General features: G+C 43.6%; 2 protein-coding genes across 2 annotated transcripts; both read right to left on the reverse strand.

The window, feature by feature from the left end:
• Positions 1-13,553: 13,553 nt before the first annotated feature.
• Positions 13,554-14,448, reverse strand: LOC128101014 (WAP four-disulfide core domain protein 15A-like). The gene is made up of 2 exons (XM_052723721.1): positions 13,849-14,448; positions 13,554-13,714 (listed from the first exon to the last, which is right to left on the reverse strand). Exons 1-2 carry the CDS (start codon positions 13,931-13,933, stop codon positions 13,554-13,556), a joined length of 246 nt encoding a protein of 81 aa, XP_052579681.1. The 5' UTR covers positions 13,934-14,448.
• A 6,534-nt stretch (positions 14,449-20,982) lies between these two features.
• On the reverse strand, positions 20,983-21,334 carry LOC128100564 (WAP four-disulfide core domain protein 15B-like). Its single transcript, XM_052722856.1, has 2 exons — positions 21,250-21,334; positions 20,983-21,140 (listed from the first exon to the last, which is right to left on the reverse strand). Exons 1-2 carry the CDS (start codon positions 21,332-21,334, stop codon positions 20,983-20,985), a joined length of 243 nt encoding a protein of 80 aa, XP_052578816.1.
• Positions 21,335-23,905: the final 2,571 nt, after the last annotated feature.

Consider the following 23,905-nt stretch of genomic DNA (forward strand, 5'->3'; position numbering starts at 1 on the left):
CGTCTCTTCAGACTCAAAAATCCAAATTTCTGTTACTAATTAGCAACCAGAATTTAGTAAAAATCCTTGTCATATATGTTATAGGGTATTCTAGCATCATTTCTGTAGATGTGATAAAATATCCTGACAAGAAGCAACTTAGAAGAAAAACTTGATTTTATCTTAATTCCACCTTACAGTTGTGGGGGAGTCAAAGCATCAAGGTGGGGAAGGTCAATATAGATACGTTACGTATGGATAGGTTACATCACAATTACAGTCAGGATCAGAGAGAAACAAGCCCAGCCATGCTCACTTGCCTGTGCTCAGCTTAATTTCCCCATTCTTACACACTTCAAGATTCCCTGCATAAGGAATAGTGCTGCCCACAGTGGGCTGGGTCTTCCCACATCAGTTAGTGTAAATAAGACACCACCCATAGACATGGTGACACGTTAACCTCACATAGGCAATCCCCATTGAGACTTCCCAGGTAATTCCAGGTTGTGTCAGGCTGACAAGTGAAGCTTACCGTTATAATATACTGTTGCTGGGTTTCTGCTCTTTTTCTTCAGTTCTTTTTTGTTTGTTTATTTGTTTTCAAGACAGGGTTTCTCTGTGTAGCTCTGGCTGCCCTGGAACTCTCTCTGTATACCAGGCTGGCTTTGAACTCAGAGATCTGCCTGTCTCTGCCTCCTGAGTGTGAGGATTAAAGGTGTGTGCTTCCGCTTCTTTGTTTATTTTTGATCCAGTACTGTTGTAATAGTTATAGCTTCATGATGTCTAAGTGACTTCTGGTATCCATAAATTCTACTAATTTACATTGTCACTTCTTACATCATAGTCTTTCATTGCCCAATATGAACTCGATGAGTATTTTATTAAGTTGAAAAAAATCCCACTGATTGCTATTAACAATTTTTACCACCATTTCAAAAACATGCAGAAGAACAGTAACCCTTTTTATGAAGCTCTGCACATTCCAAACTCAACAGTAACATTTTGCGATACTTCCTCTTGTACATATCCACTGTTTTTTTGTTTTACTTCTGAAGAATTTTTAAGTAAACTCAATATGTCATACATTGTCCCTCTAGATATTACAGTATGGATCTCTAAGAAATAAGGACACTTTAGGCTGAGTGTGGCAATGTGTACCTACAGGATGTGCAGCTAGCAGGATCCAGAGTGCCAGATTAGCCTGGGCTACATAGTAAGACCCTGCATCAACTTTAAAAGAAAGGGAAGAAGAACACTTTTTCACACAGTTTAATGTCATTGTCGTACCTAATCATCTGCCTCTACATTTGGTTTTTATTTCCCTTATTGTCCCCACTGACTCTGCGGGGCTGGAAAGATGGCTCAGTGGTTAGGGGCTCACCACTCTTGCAAAGGATCCAAGTTTGATTGCCAGAACCCATGTTGGGTGGCTCACAACCTCTTTTAACTCCAGATCTAGGGCATCTGACACCTTCTTCTGGCTTTCATGGCTACCTGCACTCACATGCACATACTATGACAGACACACACATATACATAATTAAAAATAAATCTTTTTTTAAAAGTGAGTTTGTGCAGTTGTTGGAACCAAATCCACACAAGGGGTGCTTACTGTGTGGTTGCAACATCCCTAAAGTTTCCTTTATTCTGGAATAGACGACATTCTGGCTCATTTCTGCCCCTCTTCCCGTCATCCTCTTTGCTATTTTTGGTTGAGCAAACTGATGAGTGTCTAGTTAGTGGCCCATATCCCTTCCTTGTGATGCCTTTCAGCTCTGCCCTTCACATTTCCGTGTACTAAATTAGCACTAGAAACTCAACAAGCTGAAAAGCACCCTGGCGGGTACCTTCCTGGGTGGTGGAGGATGTGTGCTTCCCATTTCATCACTTGAGGGGAAGTCCACGCCCGGTTCACCCATTGGTAATGTTGTTCCTACAGATTGATGTATTTCAGCTGGTACACCTCAAACCTCTCATTGTAAAGCCATGCTCCCCAACACAGGGACAAGTAGAGCATGGGATGATGAAATGGCATCCTGTAAACATTAGGAAGCTGTGGATGACCAGTGCCTGAGTCAACAACTTAATTAGGGGTGGCAAATTCTAAAGGGTTTAGATTGTAGTTAAGTATAAATTATGTTGATCAAGATGGATATCTTTGTCTTGTGGACACTTGCTGTTTGGGGAAGAATAGGTGTATATATGCATTGTATTCTATATATAGTTACATATATAACTTTTATATATTCTCTGGTACTTTCATACATGAACACAATATATTTAGATCGTATCCCTCCCAGTCCCCCAGATCTTCCTCCACATTCCCCTTCCAATCCACGCCTTTCTCTCTGTCTCTCTGTCTCTCTTTAATAACCCAGTGAATCCAGCTACTGAGCCCATTTGCTCATGGGTGTCAGGCACCATCCGCTGGGGCACAGGCAACCCACCATGGGCCACACCACTGAGGAAAACTGACCCTGGTTCCCCTAGTGGCCATCAACTGCCAGTGCTCCTTAGCTAAAGGTGGACCTCATGCACCCCTTCCCTCTCCATGCCAGGGGACTGACTGGCCTGATTTGTTTAGGTCTTGGGCTGGTTACACCAGCTGCTGTGAGTTCATGAGAACAGTGACCCTGTCATGTGTAGACAACATTATCTGTAGCAATCTTCCAGGACCACTGGCTCTTCCTTGACATTCCCTGAACCTTGGTGGTGGTAGTGGTGAATATTGTGTGACACAAATAATCTCACTTAGGAATAAACTCGTCAAGATTCCATAGTCACTTTATTCTCTGGCTTTTGACCAGTTGTAAGGGCATATATTTAAAAAAAATCATATTATGGATAATTTTATCCTATTTATTCAAATTTTTAAAAAATGTCATTTAATAAAGTTTTATAGTTTTTTCCCCAGGAATTTTGTGTTTATTTCCAGAAGCATATATATATATATATATATACACACACACATATATATATACTATTGATGGGAACAGATGCAGAGACCCACAGCCAAACATTAGGTGGAGCTCTGAGAAATTTGTGGAAGAGGGGGGGAAGAAGAATTGAAAGAGTCAGAAGGTCAAGGACACCACAAGAAAACAGCCCACAGAATCAACTAACCAGGGCTCACAGGGGCTCACAGAGACTAAATCAACCATCAAGGAGCTTGCGTGGGACTGACCTATATATATAAAATGTTGAACAAGGATTTATTGTATTTATTCTTCTCTCACATATTATATCCAGACTGCAGTTTCCCCTCCCTCCTCTCCTCCCAGTCCCCCTCCTCCCCTCCCCCATCCACTCCTCCTCTGTTTCCCTTCAGAAAAGGGCAGGGATATCAACCAAACATGACATATCAAGTTGCAATAAGACTGTGCACCTCCTCTAGTTTTAAGGCTGGACAAGGCAACCCAGTAGGAGGAAAGGGTCCCCAAAGCAGACAAAACAGTCAGGGACAGCCCCTGCTCCCACTGTTAGGAGTCCTGCAAGAAGACCAAGCTGCACAATCATAACATATACGCAGAAGCCCTAGGTCAGTCCCACGCAAGCTCCTTGATGGTTGATTCAGTCTCTGTGAGCCCCTGTGAGCCCTGGTTAGTTGATTCTGTGGGCTGTTTTCTTGTGGTGTCCTTGACCTTCTGACTCTTTCAATTCTTCTTCCCCCCCTCTTCCACAAATTTCTCAGAGCTCCACCTAATGTTTGGCTGTGGGTCTCTGCATCCGTTCCCATCAATAGTTGGGTGAAGCTTCTTGAACAGGGATTTTTTTAAACTATTAAGTTGTGTTAGTCTATTTGGGCCAGTGTAACAAATGACCATAGACTGAGTGGCTTATAAACGACATTTATTTTTCAGAGTTCTGGAGGCTGGGAAGCCAAGGTCAGGGAGCCAGGAGATTCAGGGTCTGGAAAGGCCTGGTTTCTGGTCTTCGTACTTCTTGCTGTGTCCTTGTATGGTGGAAGGGCAAGGCAGTTCTCTGAGGTCCTTTCTTTAGGAGGTTTTACACCCTCAGGGCTCCAACTCTAAAGGTGGAAGAGAACACACAGAAAAGAACCTGCTTGTGCTGGGCTCAGGATTGGTAGGTAGTCCCCTCTTTTGGACATAAGGGCCCTGGGGCCAAGTTTCCCAGGGGTGCCCATTTCTCCCATCCTTTAAGACCTTCAGTGGGCTGGTGCTAAGGGACAGCAGCTTCCAGAGAAGGAAAGGATGGAGCATTACTTATGAGGACAGGCCTGGGAGGAGGGAGAGCCAAAAGGCTGGCCTTCCCGCTCTGCTCTGGGGACAGCCCTACCACACTTCACCTTTGTTTTCTTCTTTGTACTAAGGAGAAGTTCAAGGCCACTGATCTCTGATCCCACAAGCTCATAGCCATCCCTCCCTGTCCCTCTCCTCCAAGAACTGCTCCTCCGTGCTTTCAGGGGTAGGCAGAGGCAGGGGAAAGGGGAGGGCCATGCACAGGAGTGGGAGCTACTTACAGAGCTCTGTTGGCTTCACAGGCTGCACACATTTGTAGCCACAGTGCCAGTAACAGCACTTCTCCTGACCCCTACAGTTCCCGTCTCTGTTACACTGGGGTGGCTCGATCCTGGTGCAGTGTACATCGTCCTTTGGGCAAACTCCTTCTTTGTCTTATTGGTGGAGGAAGCCACAAGATAAGGGGAGGGCTTCAGGCCTGTGTGATCTGGGAGCTCCCATCCCAGCTCCACCCAGCTCGCCATATCCACTCACCACGGTTGACTTTATCTTCAGCTACCAGAGTGGAGGAACAGAGGAGAACTGCGAGGACCAAGATGCTGTCTGGCCGCATGCTGTCATGTGGCTAAGGCTGAGACTGAGGCTGGGGGCTGGGGCTGGAGCTGGCTTTAAGTTATTTCTGCTGGGAGTGGCAGTGGGCAGAGCTGAAAGTTTGCTAATAATAGGGAGGCCTGTGCTCCCCAACCCTATCAGAAATGGGACTTGGGGAACTTCCAAGGGCGCGTCCATGTTTGCATAAGTAGTCTCTACTGATAGCACATTACCATCAAGACGACGTTATCTTATGGGGAAGGAAGGAGGCACAGAAAGGGAGCAAAGCCACTCACTCCCGGACACACAGCCTGGCAGTGGCAGGACCAAGTTTCTTCAACTCTGATGCTCACTCCTGAGCCCTGTTTCTGCATGTCCTTCCCTAGACAGAGGTCTTCATTTCTTCCTGTCATGTCTGGTCTGGTCCCCAGGTTTCTTCTCACCTCAGGGAAGGCTCTGGAACACCCAGTTTAAAACTGGCTCGCTATGTGCTCCAAACCATGACACCCTCACATGCCACCGATGAGAGCAGACCTAGGCCTTATCACCAGTTGTGTGACTGAAGGCATTTCCTTTCTAAACTCCTTTCCTTAGTCATAAAATCAATGCCATAGCTTTATCTCACTCATAGCAATTATGTTTTCTTTCCTGAAATGCGCCCCCCCCAATTCCCACCCCCCACCAAAAGCCCAATCAGCATCTCCATCTCTCCAGTCTTGGACTCCAAGTCTCCTCCCTTCAGAAATATGAATCCATTATGGACTCCCGTATCGGGTTTTTCTTGAGAAGGAAGCCCAAGGCAGAGCGGTGCTGTGTGTGTGTGATGCAGGACAACTTTTCAAGTCTTTTCTTTGATCTGGCTCTACAGGTGGAAAAAAAAATTTCCTGCACAAGCCCAGAAACTCTCTCCAGTTAATATTTAAAACATAATTCAAGCAAGAAAACATTGTTATGGGAATGAAAACCACAAGCTACATATTTTGAGAAAAACTGCAAATGACATGTTTGTTCATCCTTATATCTATGACATGAATAAATACATAAAATGTTAAAAAGAAAAGATGGGAAATAGAGTGATTTGAAAAAATCCTGCCCTTCATCAGTGCTTTTCCCAAGGCCAGTTCTTTGATACCTTACTCGTGGTTAGGTTACCATGCCTAAAATTTACCTTTTTGCCTAAGCTGGTGTGAGTTAGTTTTCTGTAATTTGCTATAAGTAAAGAAAGGGAGGACTCCTCCATTCCAGGAAGAGCACCAGCTTCCTACTGGGCAGTGAGCCATGACTCCAGGCTCACTAATGTGTCCTCTGTCCTAGGGCTGGAGTCTGGGGAGTTGGTGAGCGTATGCATGGATGTTGGAGTGTGCTGGCTATTTGTTAGAATTCCTAGCCACTCCCCCAGCTACATGACCCGCACATGAGCTAACAAGATGCTTAGTCATCCCAGGGCCTCACATCCCACGTAATCTGTGTGCTGCGTGATCACGTAATTTGGAAGCAGCGTGATCACATAGTCTATGTGCATGTGTGGCGTAGCTACGTAAGCCCCTATGTGCATGTGTAGGGGGAGGGGGAGCCTATAAAAGCGGGTTCCACTTATCCCTCCCCCCTCTTCCTGCAGTCACTCCCATAGGCCTATGCACATCCCTTCTGTTCCCTTCTGTAGTGGGTAGCCATTCCAGCTTTGATCTGGAAGTTCCAACCCCCATTGAGACTTCGGCAACTGTCATGCCTACAAGGCGGGGCGAAGGGAGGTGCCTGGGGACCCGAGATCTGGATCGGCAGGCGCTCTCTCGGTTGCGGGACCCTGGATAGTGGAGGTGGACCGAGCAGAGCTCCAGAGAACACCGCTGGACTGTGATACACCTTCCCCAGACTCCGCGACCTACCTATCCCTTAATTTGTAAGTTATGCCATTAAATAAATCTCCCTTTAACTACGTGGAGTGGCCCTAATAATTTCACCAATACCCTTCCCTTAATAAACTCTTATAGTGGGTTTTGTTGTACATCGCGGCTTTTCTTGCACGGTAAACAGCACCGCTTAATGAATAACACCGTGCCACTTAATAAATAACACTATTCTTCACCCCTATCATTTTATTACTAACTTTCAAAATATGTAGAACATATTAAAAACCAGAGCAGTGACACTCATACACCTGTATTGGATTGAGCAATTCATAACAGGTTGGGGTATCCAGATCTATAGTTGATGAAACATTTGGGACTGAGCTGCAGATGGTATATCCTCCATGATAAACACTATATTATGCAAATTCTAATAATGAAAGTCTCTAACATACAAAATGATAATCATATCTTAGAAAACTGATAATAAATGCTACATGACAATAAAAGCAACATTTGCTTTCCTGTCTCCAGAGTATACTTGTAGCTAATTTTTGATGCGATTTCTTTAAAACAACAACAACTTTCCCATACAATAAGCTCTATAGGTGAAGGATTTTTACCCTTTGAGAGCAGCAGCTTTGCACATTAAAAAAAAAAAAGCTTTTTTTGTTGTTTTTGTTTTCTTTTAGATAGGATTTTTCTACAAGTCTTGGCTGTCCTAAGAATTTGCTCTGTAGACCAGGCTGGCCTTGAACTCACAGAGATCTCCTGCTTCTGCCTCTCAAGTGCTGGGATTTAAAGGTGTGTGCCACCACACCCAGCAACTTATAATAACTTAATGGAACATCAGAGAGCATAATAGACTAGAATTTACCAGACCGCCACTGCTCTAGGAGTGCCTTCTCTCTCAAACCTTCCATTTATCACTCTCATGTTTTACCTCCTTGGTGGACATGGATGCTGTCAAATCCTGTGACTTTTGAGGTATGGCCAAAAGGTGAAGTGAAGGCATCCTCATTCTTGGAACTAAATGTTACACCAATGGTCATTTTCCTCTCTAGTTGACTTTGGCCTTGGTTTTAAAGAGCAATCTGCTGTCGTTGCTTTTATGTGGAAGCAATCTGACTCTAAATCCAACTGGAGAGCTGGGCATGAAGGTGCAGGCCTGTCATGCCAGCACTCAGCAGGTAGAGGCAGGCAGCTCAATAGTTAGAGAGCAGCCTGGGCTACATGGTGAGACCCCTCCCATCTTACACAGCAGTGACAGAAGCAACAACACACCATGACCCCCTCGCCAACCCAAACCAGCATATTCTGTATGCATGAACATATTTTTGTAGCTACAGCTAAATAACACTTTTGTCTTGTGTGTAACATTCTGGAAAAAACAAAGAGATAAGAACAGAGAATGTGTGCACATGACCAGTGGTACTCAGGGGCTGAGAATGGAATGCTACTATTATGGAAAAACAAGCAAACAAACAATAACACGTGGTGGAGATGTTTAGAGACAGGAATGTACTATGTCCTGATAGTATTCACTAACCAAATCTATGTACTTATTAAAATTTATACAACTAGACACCAAATAAATGAATATGTACCATGTTAGTCAAGGTTCTCTAGAGGTACTTACAAAACCAGTAGGTTTTGGCGGGGGTTAAGGGGGTGGTTCAAGTGCAGGGGCCGTGGGGTCAGTGTGGCAGATCTGGCCGGGCGGCGGCGGCGGCGGCGGCGGCGGCGGCGGCACACGCCTTTAATTCCAGCACTTGGGAAGCAGAGGCAGGTGGATCTTTGTGAGTTTGAGGCCAGCCTGGTCTACAGAGTGAGATCCAGGACAGGCCCCAAAACTACACAGAGAAACCCTGTCTCGAAAAAAAAAAAAAAAAAAAAAAGAAGTGCATGTGATGACAGGCTGGAAGCCCAGGCAGGAATCATGTCTGAAGAATTCTTTGTTCTTCCAGAAACTTCTGTCTTCTTCTCTCTCTCTCTCTCTCTCTCTTTTTAAAAATATTTATTTATTTTTACATCCTGACCACGGTTTCCCCTCCCTTACCCCTCACAAGCCTTTCCAGCACATCCCTTAGGCAGGACAGACTGTAGGTTGTAGGTTCTGTGGCTGGGTTGGTGTGTCAGTCCTTCCCTGGAAGTCTTGCCTGGTCACAAGAGATGACCAGTTGAGGCTACATATCCACTATTGCTCCGTCTTCCTCTTAATGTTCTCAAGTGATTGCATGAGGCTTACTCACACTGGAGTCAGGGTCTCTCCCTTTTGGCCCCATCAGTCTGGAATCTACTTGCTAGGTCTTCACCACTCAGGCTCTGGACTCTCTCATGCATGAACTTGCATACGGGGTGTGTGTGTGTGTGTGTGTGTGTGTGTGTGTGTGTGTGTGTGTGTGATGTCTATGTCAGGGAGCAGGGACAAGGTGTGAGGGAGGGCAGGAAAGGACATCAGCCTCCAGAAGACACTTTGTGGCGGCTCCTCTGGCCCACTGCTGGTACCCTAATGTCAGCCTAGCTCACACCCACACCCCCTTAAGCTTAACCCTGCTTGCTTGGAACCTTCTGAAAGTCTTTCAAGTGTTCTGAGAGTCTAAAATAAATGACTGTGTGAAAGGCAAGAATAGAGGAAGGTGTTGAAGAGGACCTGGGAGACACCGAAGAGTCATGACTGAAGGTTTTCCAGGTCCTGTTATGAAAACAGGTTATAATGAGCTGAGCCTACTTCAGATATGCAGGTCAGCTTTCCCTTCAGTGGAGGGACTGGTTTCAAAATGATAGGACTGACCCCTCCCTCTAGTTCTCCATAAGAAAATCCAAGGCTGTGAAGTTATTTACCGCAATTACTTCAACTCAGGCACACAAAGGAATTGTTTATATGGCTGGGATAAGGCTGAATATGTGTCATTTTAGTCAAAGAGAGGGTAATTCTTAAAAATCATATCTATTGCCCACCCCAGGGGTGGGATCACTAGCTCAGGTGTGTGTTTGCTGTATTCCAAGTGTACTGCTAGGAAGAACTTTGCTCCTAGAATTTAGGAAGGCTGCTCAGTTTGCTGAAGAAGGCACACAGCCTTGCATGTGAGATGATGTAACTGTTGTCCCCAACTAACAGTAATTATTTATTGGCTCATAGTGTCATTGTCACAGCAACCATAATTCAACGACAAAAATGGTTTTTCCATGCTGAACTTCCCGTGGCAGTCCAATGAAGCACACACATCTATTGCTATTGAGTTTAAAGTGCCCATGTTCTATCAAAGAGGAGAAAGAGTTGCTCTTTGGATAACATTCTTCCCCCAGAAGAGCTGAAGTGGACTCGTGGCAAAGGACTCACTCCTGCTGGAATTTCTTTTATCTTTAAAAGTCTTATTTTATTATTTTGTGTGTAAAAGTGTTTTGCCTACATGCATGTCTGTGTACCATGTGCATGCATGTCTGTGTACCATGTGCATGCATGTCTGTGTACCATGTGCATGCATGTCTGTGTACCATGTGCATGCATGTCTGTGTACCATGTGCATGAGTGGTGCCTGAGGGGTCCAAAGGGGGCATGGGATTCCATGGAACTGGAGTTACAGATCATTGTGAGCCACCATGTAGTGCAGAGGATAGAACCTGGGTCCTCTGGAAGTGCTCTTAACCACTAGGCTGTTTCTCTAGACCCTTTTTAAAAAAATCTTTCTGTTAGCTAATGTTGCTATCAAAAGAAGACATAATTCAGTTTCACTAAGAACCCTGAAAAGTGCAATGTACCCATTTTATGTAAATGACAGTAATTCTGTATATAAAATGTTATACCTTGTGACTGTTAGATCACAAAGAAGGCCCCTAAGATGGTGGTGTGGCTGCCAATACCCTAAAATGGTGACCTGAGTCACCTAGGGCAGATGGCCGTGAGTAAACAGGAGCTAACCTCCAGCAGTTCTCAAAAACCCTGTGATTCAGGGACCTTGTTTATCAGAGACCTGCAATTTCCTCGTTCCCCCAAGACGGGCATCCACCACAGGCAAAAAGACATCTGCTATACATAAATTGGCCTGGTAGGCTTGGCCTGAGGACGCTGTTCTACCCAAGACAGGAAAAAAAAAATTTCCTGAGAGGAAGGCACCTGCCCTAAGCCCTCAGGAACCTTATAAAGCCTACTTGCTTTCTCGACTGGTCTGATGCTCTCCACCCTCAGGAGAAAGCTCAGCAGTTTCTTCTCCAATAAACCTGTTTTTGCTACACACAGAATGGTCTCCTCCGGTGGTTTGCTGCACTCACTGTGACTGTGTAATTATTATAAAAATATCAGATGAAACCTTGGTACTATAAATAGTTTTCCTTAAACTTTTTTTGTATTTGTTACACAAATTTAGTTGGCCATGTTTTCAAATCTCTACTACCTCTGTGGTTCTTAAGGAAGCTGGAAGCCCAGAAGCATGAGGTGAAGAAACTGAATTAGAAAATGTTTTATTATTAGGGAGATTAGGATGAGCCACAGAGGATCTCTTTCTTTAATCGCTAATACATAATAACTTAAATTTCAAGACCATAAAGACCTTAGTTCCCTCCCTCTGGACCATCTTGTAGAATATTAACTTAAGATGTATTACATTTGTTTATGCTGTGGAACATTTGTTTAATGATTCAAAGATGTGTTGCCTTCTTTTATGCTGTATTTGTTTAACTCTATGAAGCTGTGTTACTGTAACTGTCTAAAATACCTGATTGGTCTAACAAAGAGCTGAACAGCCAATAGCTAGGCAAGAGAGGGATAGGCAGGGCTGGCGGGCAGAGAGAATAAATAGAAGGAGATAAAGAGAAGAAGGAGAAAAACGAGAAAAGAAGTAGAACACAAGGGGCCAGCCACCCAGCTACCCAGCCAGCCACGGAGTGAGAAGGAAAGAAAAGGTATACAGAAACAGAGAAAGGGAAAAGCCCAGAGGCAAGAGGTAGGCAGGATAATTGTTAAGATTGAAAAGCTGGTTAGAAATAAGCCAAGCTATGGTCGGGCATTCATATAATAATAAGTCTCCATGTATTTATTTGGGAGCTGGGTGAAGGCCTCACCCAAAGAGTAAAGAGTTAAAAAAAAAAAAAACCCACAATACCCCACCCTCCTCTCTGAGTATAATGCATACATGTGTGTGCATGTGGAGGTCAGAGGTCAACACTGGGCATCTTCCTCTATCAATCTCCAGCTTACTTTTTGAGACAGGGTCACTCATTGAACCTAGAGTTCACTAATGGGCTAGCTATGGCTGACCAGATAGCCCCTGAGAGCCTCCTGTCTCCACCTCCCAGCATTGGGATTACAGGCATGTGCCACACATGGCCTGGGAATCCAAACTCAGGTCCTCATGCTTATGCAGCAGACATTTGACCTGTGGAGCATCTCCCCAGTCTTTAAACACTCCAGATGAAAGACAGTTCCAGACTTGTTTCTAACTCAAAGCTCCAAAGTTCCTAGATCAAGATGTGGGAAGGACCCAGCACCTGTGTCCAGGAAGCTGTAATACACGTGATGTGCTCGTCCATTTTAGGATTTCCTCCATAAGGTACAAACACTAAAAAATTGACCCTAAAATCTCTGGAATCTGATCTATGGAAGAGAGAGAAGGGGGAGGAAGGGAAGGGAGGGAAGGAGGGCAGGGGGTGATGGTGGAGGGGAAGAGGACAGAAGAGCAGGAAGGAGGTAGAGAGGAGAGGAGGGGGTGAAGAGAGAAGTCTTACAGAGCTCCACACAGTTGAAAATACACAGTGGGTTTGATTTGTTTTGAGTGTTTCTCTGAACAGTTCGTGTATGGCAAGCTTGTGTTCAGTGTGGCCTTTAAGCAGTACGGCCGGGTGGCAGCTGATTAGGTCATGTGAGGAACACCTTCAGAAGCAATCAGTGCGTCTATCTGGTGGAACTGGAATTTTCTCTTTGGCATAGGCTAGTGCCTCCCCTTATTTTTTTCTGCATGCACTGCTGTTGACTTTCACATGTGTTGCCACCACTGTGTGGTGCCAGTCACCTCGGTCCCTAACTCGAGCTAGAGACAGACTGATAGTGCGTTCCTGAGCCTCCAGAACTAGAAGGGAAATAAACCTCTTCTCTATATAAAGTATCTAGCTTCAAGCAGTTGACTATGACACCAAGAAACAGTTATTACATAGAGATTTGTTTGTTTGTTTGTTTTGCTTTAATATTAATAAGCATTTAACCCACAAATAAAAGGGGCCTGTGAGACAGAGGAACTTGAGGTCAGCCATCCAAGTTGGAGCCAATGGCACCATATCTCCCCAGGCTTGGTTAAGAAAGGGTTTCCATCTAGGAAGAGAAGAATCAGAAATAGAAGCAGTTGTAAACTGTTCTGGGGACATGCTTTGGGATCCCACTGCCATCATGGCCTGAGTCTTGCTAGGTTCTCTTCTGCCAAGAGAACTGGGATGTGCTGTCTGTCAAAGAATTGGGGACTGAGGGCTGGGGGATTCTAGGCAATTCCACTCTGAAATTATGAACTCATAATTCCTTACTTTTCAACTTAAATGTGAAATACAACAAACTGAGAAACGGGTCAGTTGAAAATAATCATGACAAAAAATTCAGTGATAGTTGGGTGGCTTTAGAGATAACGTTGTCCAGATGATCCCATCATACAGGGAAGTCTGATGCCCATTTCAAGCAGGGTGTTATGTAGCCCAGGCTGACCTCACACTCTCTATGTAGCCAGAGATGACACTGGTCTCCTAATCCCTCTCTCAACCTCTCAAGTGCTAGGATTACAGGTATGGGACACACTTCCTGCTTGACTGTTATGTTTTCTAGGCAACCGCCAACTTGAAAGCTCTGATCCCAGTGATTTCCACAGGTGCTGAACACTAAGCTCTAAGGCAGATAAGATGGACGCACGGACACGTTTCTGGGGCAGCACCAAGTACAGCAGGTCTGGGGCCACTCACTTCAAATCGTGGTTGTCCACGGTTCCATGCAGCGCATCTGACAGTAGTAGAAACAGCACTTTTTGATGCCCTTGCACCCTTTATCAAGCTTGCATAGGGGTAAGCGGACAAACGGGCAGGGGAGAGAAAATTCCGGGCAGTACCCAGGTTTTGGCGTTGTTACTGCAGAAAAATGCCCTTGAGTGAATAGGAAGCACCGGTGGGATCACTGCAAGGACCAGCTAGCTGGTTCCACAGAATTCCCACGTGGGAAAACGCTCCCCTCCCCTAGTACCTCCAGCACCCCGCTGCATCACCTCTTTTCTTCTTTATTCTAGGCTGCACCATGCTGAGGCAAAGGAGGAGGGTTGTTGTGAACAGTGTGAGACTCCTTGGTTTCATCTCCTAAGAAAATTGTCAGGTGAACATGGAAGAAAGATCTGTTCGGATCAGCGCTGGGTGGCAGATAACCAGCAGGTGGTGCTGTGGCTCACAGGTCAGGAAAAAAAAACCGGAAGTGTTATCAGCCTGAACCGGAAGGACTTAGCTGGTTTCTTTCAAGCCTCACCCTCTACCCCCTTTTCAAGGGTAAGGGAGATAATGTTCTGTTCTTAGGGTCTATCAGGGCTGGCCTGGCCTTTCCTAATTTGTAAGTTTTACTGTAGGTTCAGGCAGTAAGAGAGTTGCTGCTCAGGGGCCATGTGTCCCAGCTAGCCAACCCACTCTTCTTATCACGTAGCCAGAAAATTTGAAACACCACTTCTCCAAATACTGCTCAGGTATGGGTGCACAGGAGGCTTTACTTTTTGCCATTAATGTTTAACTGCTACCTACACCATTGTAAAGATAAAGCAAGACAGTGTAATGGGTTACCAGCAATATTCTTTCTAGATTTATGAAAAATTTCCTATGTGTCATGGGATTTAAGATTAAGGCTAATAAATAATTTATACGTTTCCCCTCTCTCTCCTCTGTCTTTTTTGGAGACGGGTTCTCCTGCTTGATATTAGAAGCCTGGCTAACTATCCAGGTCTAGTGAAGTCATAGATCTTGAGTTCTTGACCCAGCCCAGGCTACATAGGAAAAAAAGTGGGGAAAGAAAAAAATAAAGGAAAAGTGAACTCCACCAAATGTAACAGTGTAACAATGGTATATAAATCAGCCATATGGGCAACCATGTTTCAATGGAGGATCTCACATTCATTAGCATATAGGCAACATAAAGTTGACTCAGCTGGTTATTAAAATACAAAGGAGGGCTTGGCATTGGGAAAGGGTGGAGAGGTGGGGAAATGAATCTGGAAGGAGTTAGGAGAAGGAGTGGAGTGAATATAGTGGAAATACAGTATATAAAATTCTCAAAGAAGAATTAATAAAATATTTTATTAAAGATAGATAAAACAACCCCCAAAACAAAAAATGACAAAAAACCACTCATATCTTTAATTTGAAGATTAAAAGATAAATTTGTTAAAATGTAAAACTATAATAATTTGCTAAGGGATGTGTAATATAGAAAGCTTTAAATTATTATATAAAAATGCAAGTAACAGATGCTGTGGGGATTTAAAGATAAAGGGTCCTTATAGAATTGTGGTCATGTAATCAGTTCAGTTACTATAAGAATCAATGTGGAGATTCCTCAAAAACTGAAAGTAGATTTGTCATGTGAACCAGCCATATCACTTCTGGACATTTACCCAAAGAACTCTACATATTTTAGAGATATTTGCAGATCAATCAATGTTCATTGCCACACTAGTCTCAATAGATAAGAACTCAGCCTCGGTGTTCAACCACAGAAGAATGAATAAAGAAAACGTGGTGTGGTGCTCATACACAATGGGATTAAGGAAGAATAAATGCCATCTTCAGGAAACTGGATGGAACAGGAGCTCATAGTCTTCTATGGAATAATTCACATTGAAAAGACAGATGCTCCCCTAAGTGGTAGTGGTGCACACCTTTAATCCCAGTACTGGGGAGGCAGAGGCAGGTAGATCTCTGACTCTGAGGCCAGCCTGATCTACAGATCACATTCCAGAACAGCCAGGTCTATGTTAAGAAACTCTGCCTTGAAAAACAAACAAACAAACAAACAAACAAAAAAGACAGATGCTTCATGATTTTTCCTCATATGGGATTGTAGGTTAATTGTATGTATGTGTAAAGTAGAAAGGGGCCTGGGAGAGGGGAGGTTGAGAGCTTAAAGGAGAGGCAAGGATTACAAAAAAAGTAATGGAATACATGTGACATGAAAGCAAATGGGGGAACTACTGGAAGTGGGAACTATTCTGTAGGTTAACAAACCATTACTTTGTTAACCTACAAAACAGAAACAAAACAAACAAGAACAACAAAATTCAAATCAGCAGAAAGGAGATGTCAAAAGTCCATGCATCCACTCTGTTGTTTTGACTCTTACAAGGAGCGTTGCCGTGAATATTCTTGTACATACATACATTTGAGAATGTAAGTGGGATGTAGTTAGGAATGGAATTGCTGGATTGATGGAGTGGAGGGCACGGAGAGTAGATATGCTCTGCCCTCATAAATATGGCCAACACCTCTCCAATACACATGTAACAATTCAAACAGCACCAGTGTGTGAGAGGAGATTTGCTGCTCCTTAATTTCAGCAACACTTGATAATGTCTGCCTTTTTCAGTAGCTATTCTGGGGGCCACCTAGTAGTATTTCCCCCTGTGTGAATTTATACTTCGCCTATGACTGGTTGTAGCCATTATATTTTGTCAACTTGACACAAACTAGAGTCATCTGGGAAGAGGAAACCTGAATTGAGAAAATGCCCCCATCAAATTGCCCTGTGGACATGTCTGTGGGGGCATTTTCTTGATTAATGAATGATGAAGGAAGGCCCAGCCCATTGTGGGCAGTGCTACCCTGGGTAGATGGGCCTAGGTTTTGTTAGAGGGCACGTTGAGCAAGCCAGAGTAAGCAAGCCTGTAAGCAATGTTCTTCCATAGTTTTTGTTCTGACTTCTTTTAATGATCGGCTGTATAAACCAAATACAGTCTGTGGTTTGAATGAAAATGGCCCCTATAGCCTCATATGTTTGAATATTTGGTTGCCATTTGATGGAACCATTTAGGAAGGATTGGGAGGTGTGGCCTTGTTGAAAGAAGTGTGCCACTGAAGGTGGGCTTTGAGGTTTTAAAATCCCACATCATTCCCAGTTTCTCTCTCTCCCTCTCCCCTCCTCTTCCTTCCTTCCCTCCTCTCTCTCTACCTGGTGTTTGTGTTTTAAGATGTGAGCTCTCAGATACTGCTCCAGCACCATGTCTGCCTGCCAGGATGGTCATGACTCACCCTCTGAAACTGTGATTCTCCATAAGCTCTTCTTTCTGTAAGTTACCTTGGGCATGGTTTCTTTTCACAACAATAGAGAAGTAACTAAGACACCCTTCCTCCCCAAGTTGGGTTTGGTCTATGTTTTATCACAGCAACAGAAAACTAGGCAGAAATTTGGAGCAGAGAGTGGAATATTGCTGCGATGGATCAGACATTTTCTTTCTTTCTTTCTTTCTTTCTTTCTTTCTTTCTTTCTTTCTTTCTTTCTTTCTTTCTTTCTTCCTTCCTTCCTTCCTTCCTTCCTTCCTTCCTTCCTTCCTTTCTTTCTTTCTCCCTCTCTCCCTCTCTCCCCCTCCTTCTCTCTCTCTCTCTCTCTCTCTCTCTCTCTCTCTCTCTCTCTCTTCCTTCCTTTCTTCTTTCCTTCCTTTTCTTTCTTTCTTTTTTTTGACAAGGATTAGAATTTTGAAGCTTTGGGTTGAAAAAGCCATTCAGAACTCAAAGCCCAATGAAGTGTTATGAAAGCTTGGAAGATGGGAATGTTGAGAAAAGTATGAGGGTCTACAGCCATACTATCCTGAATACACGCAATTTTGTCTGCTCTCAGAAGCTAAGCAGAGTTGGGCCTGGTTAGTACTTGGATGGGAGAAAGGTGTAGGCAATGGAGGCATTACTTGTGAAGCTTCAGAGGGAAGCAAAGACTCTCAAGGCTGCTTGATGTGGAATGTTAGTTTAAGATGTGTTACATTTGCTCATGCTGTGGAATATTTGTTTAATGATGCAAATTCTTTTATGTTGCATTTGTTTAACTCTGTGAAGCTGTGTTACTGTGCCTATTGAAAATACCTGATTGATCTAATAAAGAGCTGAACAGTCAATAGCTAGGCAGGAGAGAATAAATAGAAGGAGAAAAAGAAGAAGAGAGAGGAGTGAGAAAAGGAAAAGGAGAGGAAGATGCCAGGGGCCAGCCATCTAGCCTCACAGCCAGCCATGGAGTAAGCAGGAAAGAAAGGAATATAGAACAGAAAAAGGTAAAAGCCCAGAGGCAAAAGGTAGATGGGATAATTTAAGTTACAAAAAGCTGGCTAGAAACAAGCCAAGCTAAGGCCAGGCATTCATAAGTAAGAAGTCTTTGTGCATTTATTTGGGAGCTGGGTGGTGGCCCCCCAAAAGAGTAAAACAACAACAACAACAACTATGGCTGTTTCTGCTATACATTAGAATAAAAAATCCGTGGAAGAAAAAGCTGTGTTTTGCAGGGGCAGTCAATGTTACTTAGCTAGGACTGAAGAATCAGCTGTGATTAATAAGAGACCAGCATCATTGAGGTGATACCTTCTGGAGAGTATTTCCTCAGATCCCCCACACAGAAGCTGAAGTCCTGCTGTAGGCAGCCCTACTTGGTTGGTAATGTAAAGAGTTTCGCACATGGTGCCGATCTTGAAGGCATGGGGTGGGGGGTCACAGAGAGCAGCTGAGGCTTGGCATTGAAGAGAGGCTAGAAGAGGCTATTGGTGAAGGGACAACCTCAGTAGCAGTGAGAACCCCAGGATTAAAAGTGTAATGAAGAGAAACTGAGGCACCACGAGGCAGGGTCAGAGTCCCTGAAGAGATGCCAGGAGGCTATTGGTGAGGGTGCAGCCTCAGCTTCAGTAAAGACCCCAGGATATCAGAGATGCCAGAACTGTGGAGCAGTTAAGGATAGCAGCAGCTCTGGAGTAAAGCTTGGCCCGAGCTTACAAGACAAGCTGTACAAGACAAGCTATATGTGCTGTGGATGGCAGGGCTGGGCAAGTGGTTTTGACACCTTTGGAAAAATTCAGATGGCTGTATCCTTCACAGGTTTATTTCTAGTTCTTCTGTTTTCTCCCATTGGTCTGGATGTCTGCTTTAGTACCAGTTCCATGTCCTGAGTCGATGGTTCTGTAGTTGTTTTTCTTTTAGTCTCTTTTTAATATATTTCTGCCCTGATCTTTATTATTTCTTGCCATCCACTGCTTTGAGTTTGGCTTGTCATTGTTTGTCTAAGACCTTGAGGTTCACGACTAAGTTATTTATTTGAGATTTCTCTGATAATTTTTTAAAAGGCAAACATTGATAAATGTAAGTATTGTTAGAACTGCCTTAGCTGTATTCCTAAGAGTCTCCTAAATGGTGCTTTCATTTTAATTTGACTGTTGGATGCTTTAAGTTTTTTACCTGATCTTCACATTGACTCACTGTATAAACTCTGATAGCTGCAAATTTTCCTTTGGAATTTCCTTAGCTGTTTTGTAAAGGTAAAGTTGCATTCCCATTTTCATTTCATTCTATGATCTTTTTTTCTTCATTCAAGAATGTATCATGCAATCCCAAGTATAATTTCTCTTGCTCTTGACTTCTAGTTTCACTGTACTGTTATCTGATAGTATCAAGAAGTTAGCCAGGCGGTGGTGGCACACGCCTTTAATCCCAGCACTGGGAGGCAGAGGCAGGTGGATCTCTGTGAGTTCAAGGCCAGCCTGGTCTACAAAGTGAGTTCTAGGAAAGGCGCAAAGCTACACAGAGAAACCCTGTCTCAAAAAACCAAAAAGAAATTATCTTGATTACTTTTTATTTATTAAAATATGCTTTGTGACCTATGGTATAGTCTGCTTTAGATAATTCTGCTGAGAACAAAGTCCATTGGGTGGAATATCCTATAGGTATCCGTTAAGTGTATTTGATCTATAGTATAGTTTAACTCTTCAGTTTCTTTTTGACTGTGAGTTTGGATGGCCTATCTAGACATGAGAATGGTGTAGTAAAATGACTCCCTATCTTAGTGTCTGGACCCATCTGACCTTTGGTGTCTGTTTTTTGAAATTGGGTGTCTCTGTGTTTTGTGCATATGTATTCACAATCATTATATCTTCTCGATGAATTGTTCTCTTTATTAATATGTAGAGGCTCCCCTTTATCTCCTCTGACCAGTTTTAAAGTCTAATTTGTCAGATATCAGGTTCCCTGTGCCAGTCCCACTGTGATGGGTAGCATCATCAAACCATGATCGGAAACACCCCATTCCTTCCTTATGGTCATGCATCTTGTCACATCAATGGAGAGTATCTAACAATTCTCCCATCCCTCTCGTGAAATCAATTCTTCCTATAGTCTCCATACTAGAACTTCCTTTCTGTTTTGTGTGCACTCTTTCAAGTAGATCCTGCAATGCTGGGCTGTAAATCTTTCTTGTTTCTAAAATCCCAGCCTAAGGCAGTTTTTATCCTTAATCACAACAGAAAATAGACAAATGCACAACTCTTTATTCCTTTGTTTTGTATTCATATTAACAAATGCTTAGCTTTAAAAAATTTTATTTATTTATTATGTATACAGTGTTCTGCTTGCATATATGCCTGCCGGCCAGAAGAGGGCACCAGATCTCATTACAGATGGCTGTGAGCCACCATGTGGTTGCTGGGAATTGAATTCAGGACCTCTGGAAGAACAGCCGGTGCTCTTAACCTCTGAGCCATCCCTCCAGCCCCAAATGCTTAGCTTTTTGAAGAGCCTGTGAGGACCAAGAAGGAACTGGAGGCCAGCTATTCTGGACTAAGACTGTACCAAATGCGTCTTCTCATTTTTGTCTAGAAAGAACAGAGATAAGAACAGATGCATACTGTGCTGGGGACATGGTTCTGGGTCACCTAGTCACCGTGCCCTGATTACTACTGTGTGCCCTCTTTCCAAGAACACTGAGATGTGCCGTCAGGGAATTAGGGGCTGGGCATGAGTGGTTCTAAACAAGTAAAATGGGAAATTATAATTTCCTAATTCCTTCATAATTTAAAGTGTAGTGGGAAATGCTTCATTGTTATAGGATATGAAAAGGGGCAACTGAAAATAAGCATAAGAAACATCCAGTAGCAGTTGAGGAGTTTAGGGATAATCTTATGCAGATGTCCTTAGTATTCAGGAAAGGGTAATATGATGCCCACCTACGCAACGGTGGTGCATTTTCTAGTGAAGGGGACAATCTCTGGACAATTCTAATTAATTCAAATGCTCTGGTTGCCACACTGTCTAGAGGTACAGACAGTTTGCAGCTCCATACAAGGCAAGGGACTCCACACAAGGGTTCCAGAAGGAGTGTCGAGAGTAGCATTTATAGGGCTGCTCACCTAATCCAGAGTCACCCATGGATCCACACAGCGCATCTGACAGTAGTAGAAACAACACTTTTTGTCTCTCTTGCAGCCTCTATCATGCTTGCACTTGGACAAGAGGACAAAAGGGCAGGAAAGATGATACTCTGGGCAAAACCCAGATTTGATTATATCTGCAGAAGAATACCACAAGGTGACTCCAAGCACCAGTGCCAAGTGGTTCCACGGACTCATCAGAGGAAAGGCTTTCCTAACCAAACAGATCCAGAAACACTGCCTTACCCGCTTTCTTCCTGAGTCCAGGCTGAGTCATGTTACAGCAAAGAAGGACTGTCACTGTGAGTAGAGAAAGGCTAAGTGACTTCATCTCCCAAGAAAGCTGTGCAGGTGAACGTAGAGGCCAGAGATGTTTATGTCAGATTCACGGGAGGGCCACCATCAGAAGGACCTATGCTTCACAGAGTAGGACAGCAGAATTAACACCTTGATACAACATTCTAGGGTCTGGGTGGGCTGTCCTTTTCTCAGGCTATCACAAGATTGGCCTTTTCATCAGGTCTGCTTCATGCAGGATGCTAGGAGTCAGTAAGAGTAAAATACTTTTTCTAGACTGGGTATCAAGACTGGCCAACTCCTGGAGCGATCATCCCATGGTTAAGAGTACTGGTTACTTGCTCTTCCAGAGGTCCTGAGTTCAATTCCCCAGCAACCACATAGTGGCTCACAACCATCTATGATGGGATCCGATGCCATTTGGTGTGCAGATACACATGCCACCAGAGCTCTCATATATTAAAAAAAATACATAAATCAACATGTATTTCTTTATTACGTAAGACTGGACAACCCTTTCTTTTTACTTAACATGCAGAGAAACTGGAAGCCCAGCCCTCCCAGCAGCATTCCTCAGGGGAGCATTTGAAAGTTTACGTCCCACACATCAATATTCAAACAACACCCATGACATCTCGAAAATTAGGGAGGAGAATGGCCTAGCAATATACTATTAGAGTTATCAAAACATATCTATTTACATGGAACACAAGATTAAGATGCTTAACTAATATTTTATTTCTTAATTTCTTTTTTTAAATGTCATCATGAATGTGTAAAAGCTTTAGTTGTTGATGAAGTAAAAAAAACTAATTTGAGGCCAATCTGGACTTTGGGTACCCAGACAAACAACACTTGGGTTCTTTCTGCATGCCCATGAAAATGTGAGGTGTTTGATATTTGTTTAGTTGATAATCTGCTTATGTAGGCAATGACCAAAAAAAAAAATAGCTATGTAAAAAGGACAACAACAAAACCCAAAACAAAACAACAAAACAGCTTCGTAGCTACAGTCAAGAGACTTAGAATCCAATGTGGAAGAAAACTTAATCTTTTTAAAATATTTAGTTTTCATTTCTAATTGCACAGATAGATGTGTGTGTGTATGAGCGTGTAAGTGCAGGTGTACTGTGGGATGGTCTGTATGTCAAATGTGTTGCTGATTGGTCAATGAATAAATCACTGATTGGCCATTGGCCAGGCAGGAAGTGTAGGCGGGACAAGGAGGAGAAAAAACTGGGAAGTGGAAGGCTGAGGAGAGAGACACTGCCAGCCGCCATCAGGACAAGAAAGATGTAAAGTACCGGTAAGCCACAAGCCACGTGGCAAGGTATAGATTAATAGAAATGGATTAATTTAAGCTGTAAAAACAGTTAGCAAGAAGCCTGTCACGGCCATACAGTTTGTAACCAATATAAGTCTCTGTGTTTATTTGGTTGGGTCTGAGTGGCTGTGGGACTGGCGGGTGTCAGAGATTTGTCCTGACTGTGGGCCAGGCAGGAAAACTCTAGATACAAATGGCGTCCAACGTGGTGGCAAGAGTTTCCACCTAAAAACTAAAAAAAAAAAAAAAAGATTCTAAAACGGAGCTAAAAACAGTTCCTAATTGTCTCTCTCAAATGAGCGGCAGCTGCCGGTTTGAGCTACTGGTGGTTTCCTGGCGTGCGCGTTGGACCTGCAGTATGGCGGGAATGAGGCCTCTGCAAGTGCCACATTAAGCTGCGTGGTGGATTTAGCCTTTGCTAGTACAAAACAAAAAAAAGAGGTTTCTGGGCTACAAGCTGCTTGGATAAAAGCATAGGCCCACGATGACTCCCAGAGCTGGCGGTAAGCATACCGCCGCCATGTTGGGAAGCTGAAGTGGGCGGAGCCAGCAGCCACAGCACCAGCGCCGTTTCAGGCTTAGAAGGCTGCAGTTCAAAGCAATAGGCTCAAGCTAATATAAAAAAATAAAAATAAGCCACGTAAAGATGGCTACCACACAAAGAATCTGGATTATGTTCTCTTTGATATTCGTAACTAAAGAAAAACATTTGATTACAAAAGCTGTTGAGTTATGCCAAAATGTATATTTTAAAGGTACCTTGACTTCAAAATTTGGATGTAAGGATATGTTGCTTTGGAAAGAAGATTCTGCTTTTGTTTCCACAGAAAGCCAGAGGCTATGGATTTGTTCCAGATTAAGACACATCAGGTTTGACCAGCCAAGACCCCCTGAAAGGTCTCCAATGACACCATGGCCCAGATGATCCAACATCCAGAACCATTTCAAGGCAACTGGCTCAGATGATACACCCTCATGGACTACTCCATAACCCTAAAATATTCTTTGTGTCCCCATAAGATACAGTGCCCCCCTCCAGCAGGAAGTAGTAAGAGAAGCTACGCCCAAATTCCCAAATATACCAAGCTGACTTTAGAGATATGTAAAGGTTAAAACCTTCCTCTTTAAGAAAAGAAAAGGGGAAGTGCTGTGGGATGGTCTGTATGTCAAATGTGTTGCTGATTGGTCAATAAATAAATCACTGATTGGCCCGTGGCCAGGCAGGAAGTATAGGCGGGACAAGGAGGAGAATAGAGCTGGGAAGTGGAAGGCTGAGTGAGA

This window comes from Peromyscus californicus, unplaced genomic scaffold (assembly GCF_007827085.1).
Source record: "Peromyscus californicus insignis strain IS unplaced genomic scaffold, ASM782708v3 Scaffold_7__1_contigs__length_154581171, whole genome shotgun sequence".
Taxonomy (NCBI): domain Eukaryota; kingdom Metazoa; phylum Chordata; class Mammalia; order Rodentia; family Cricetidae; genus Peromyscus; species Peromyscus californicus.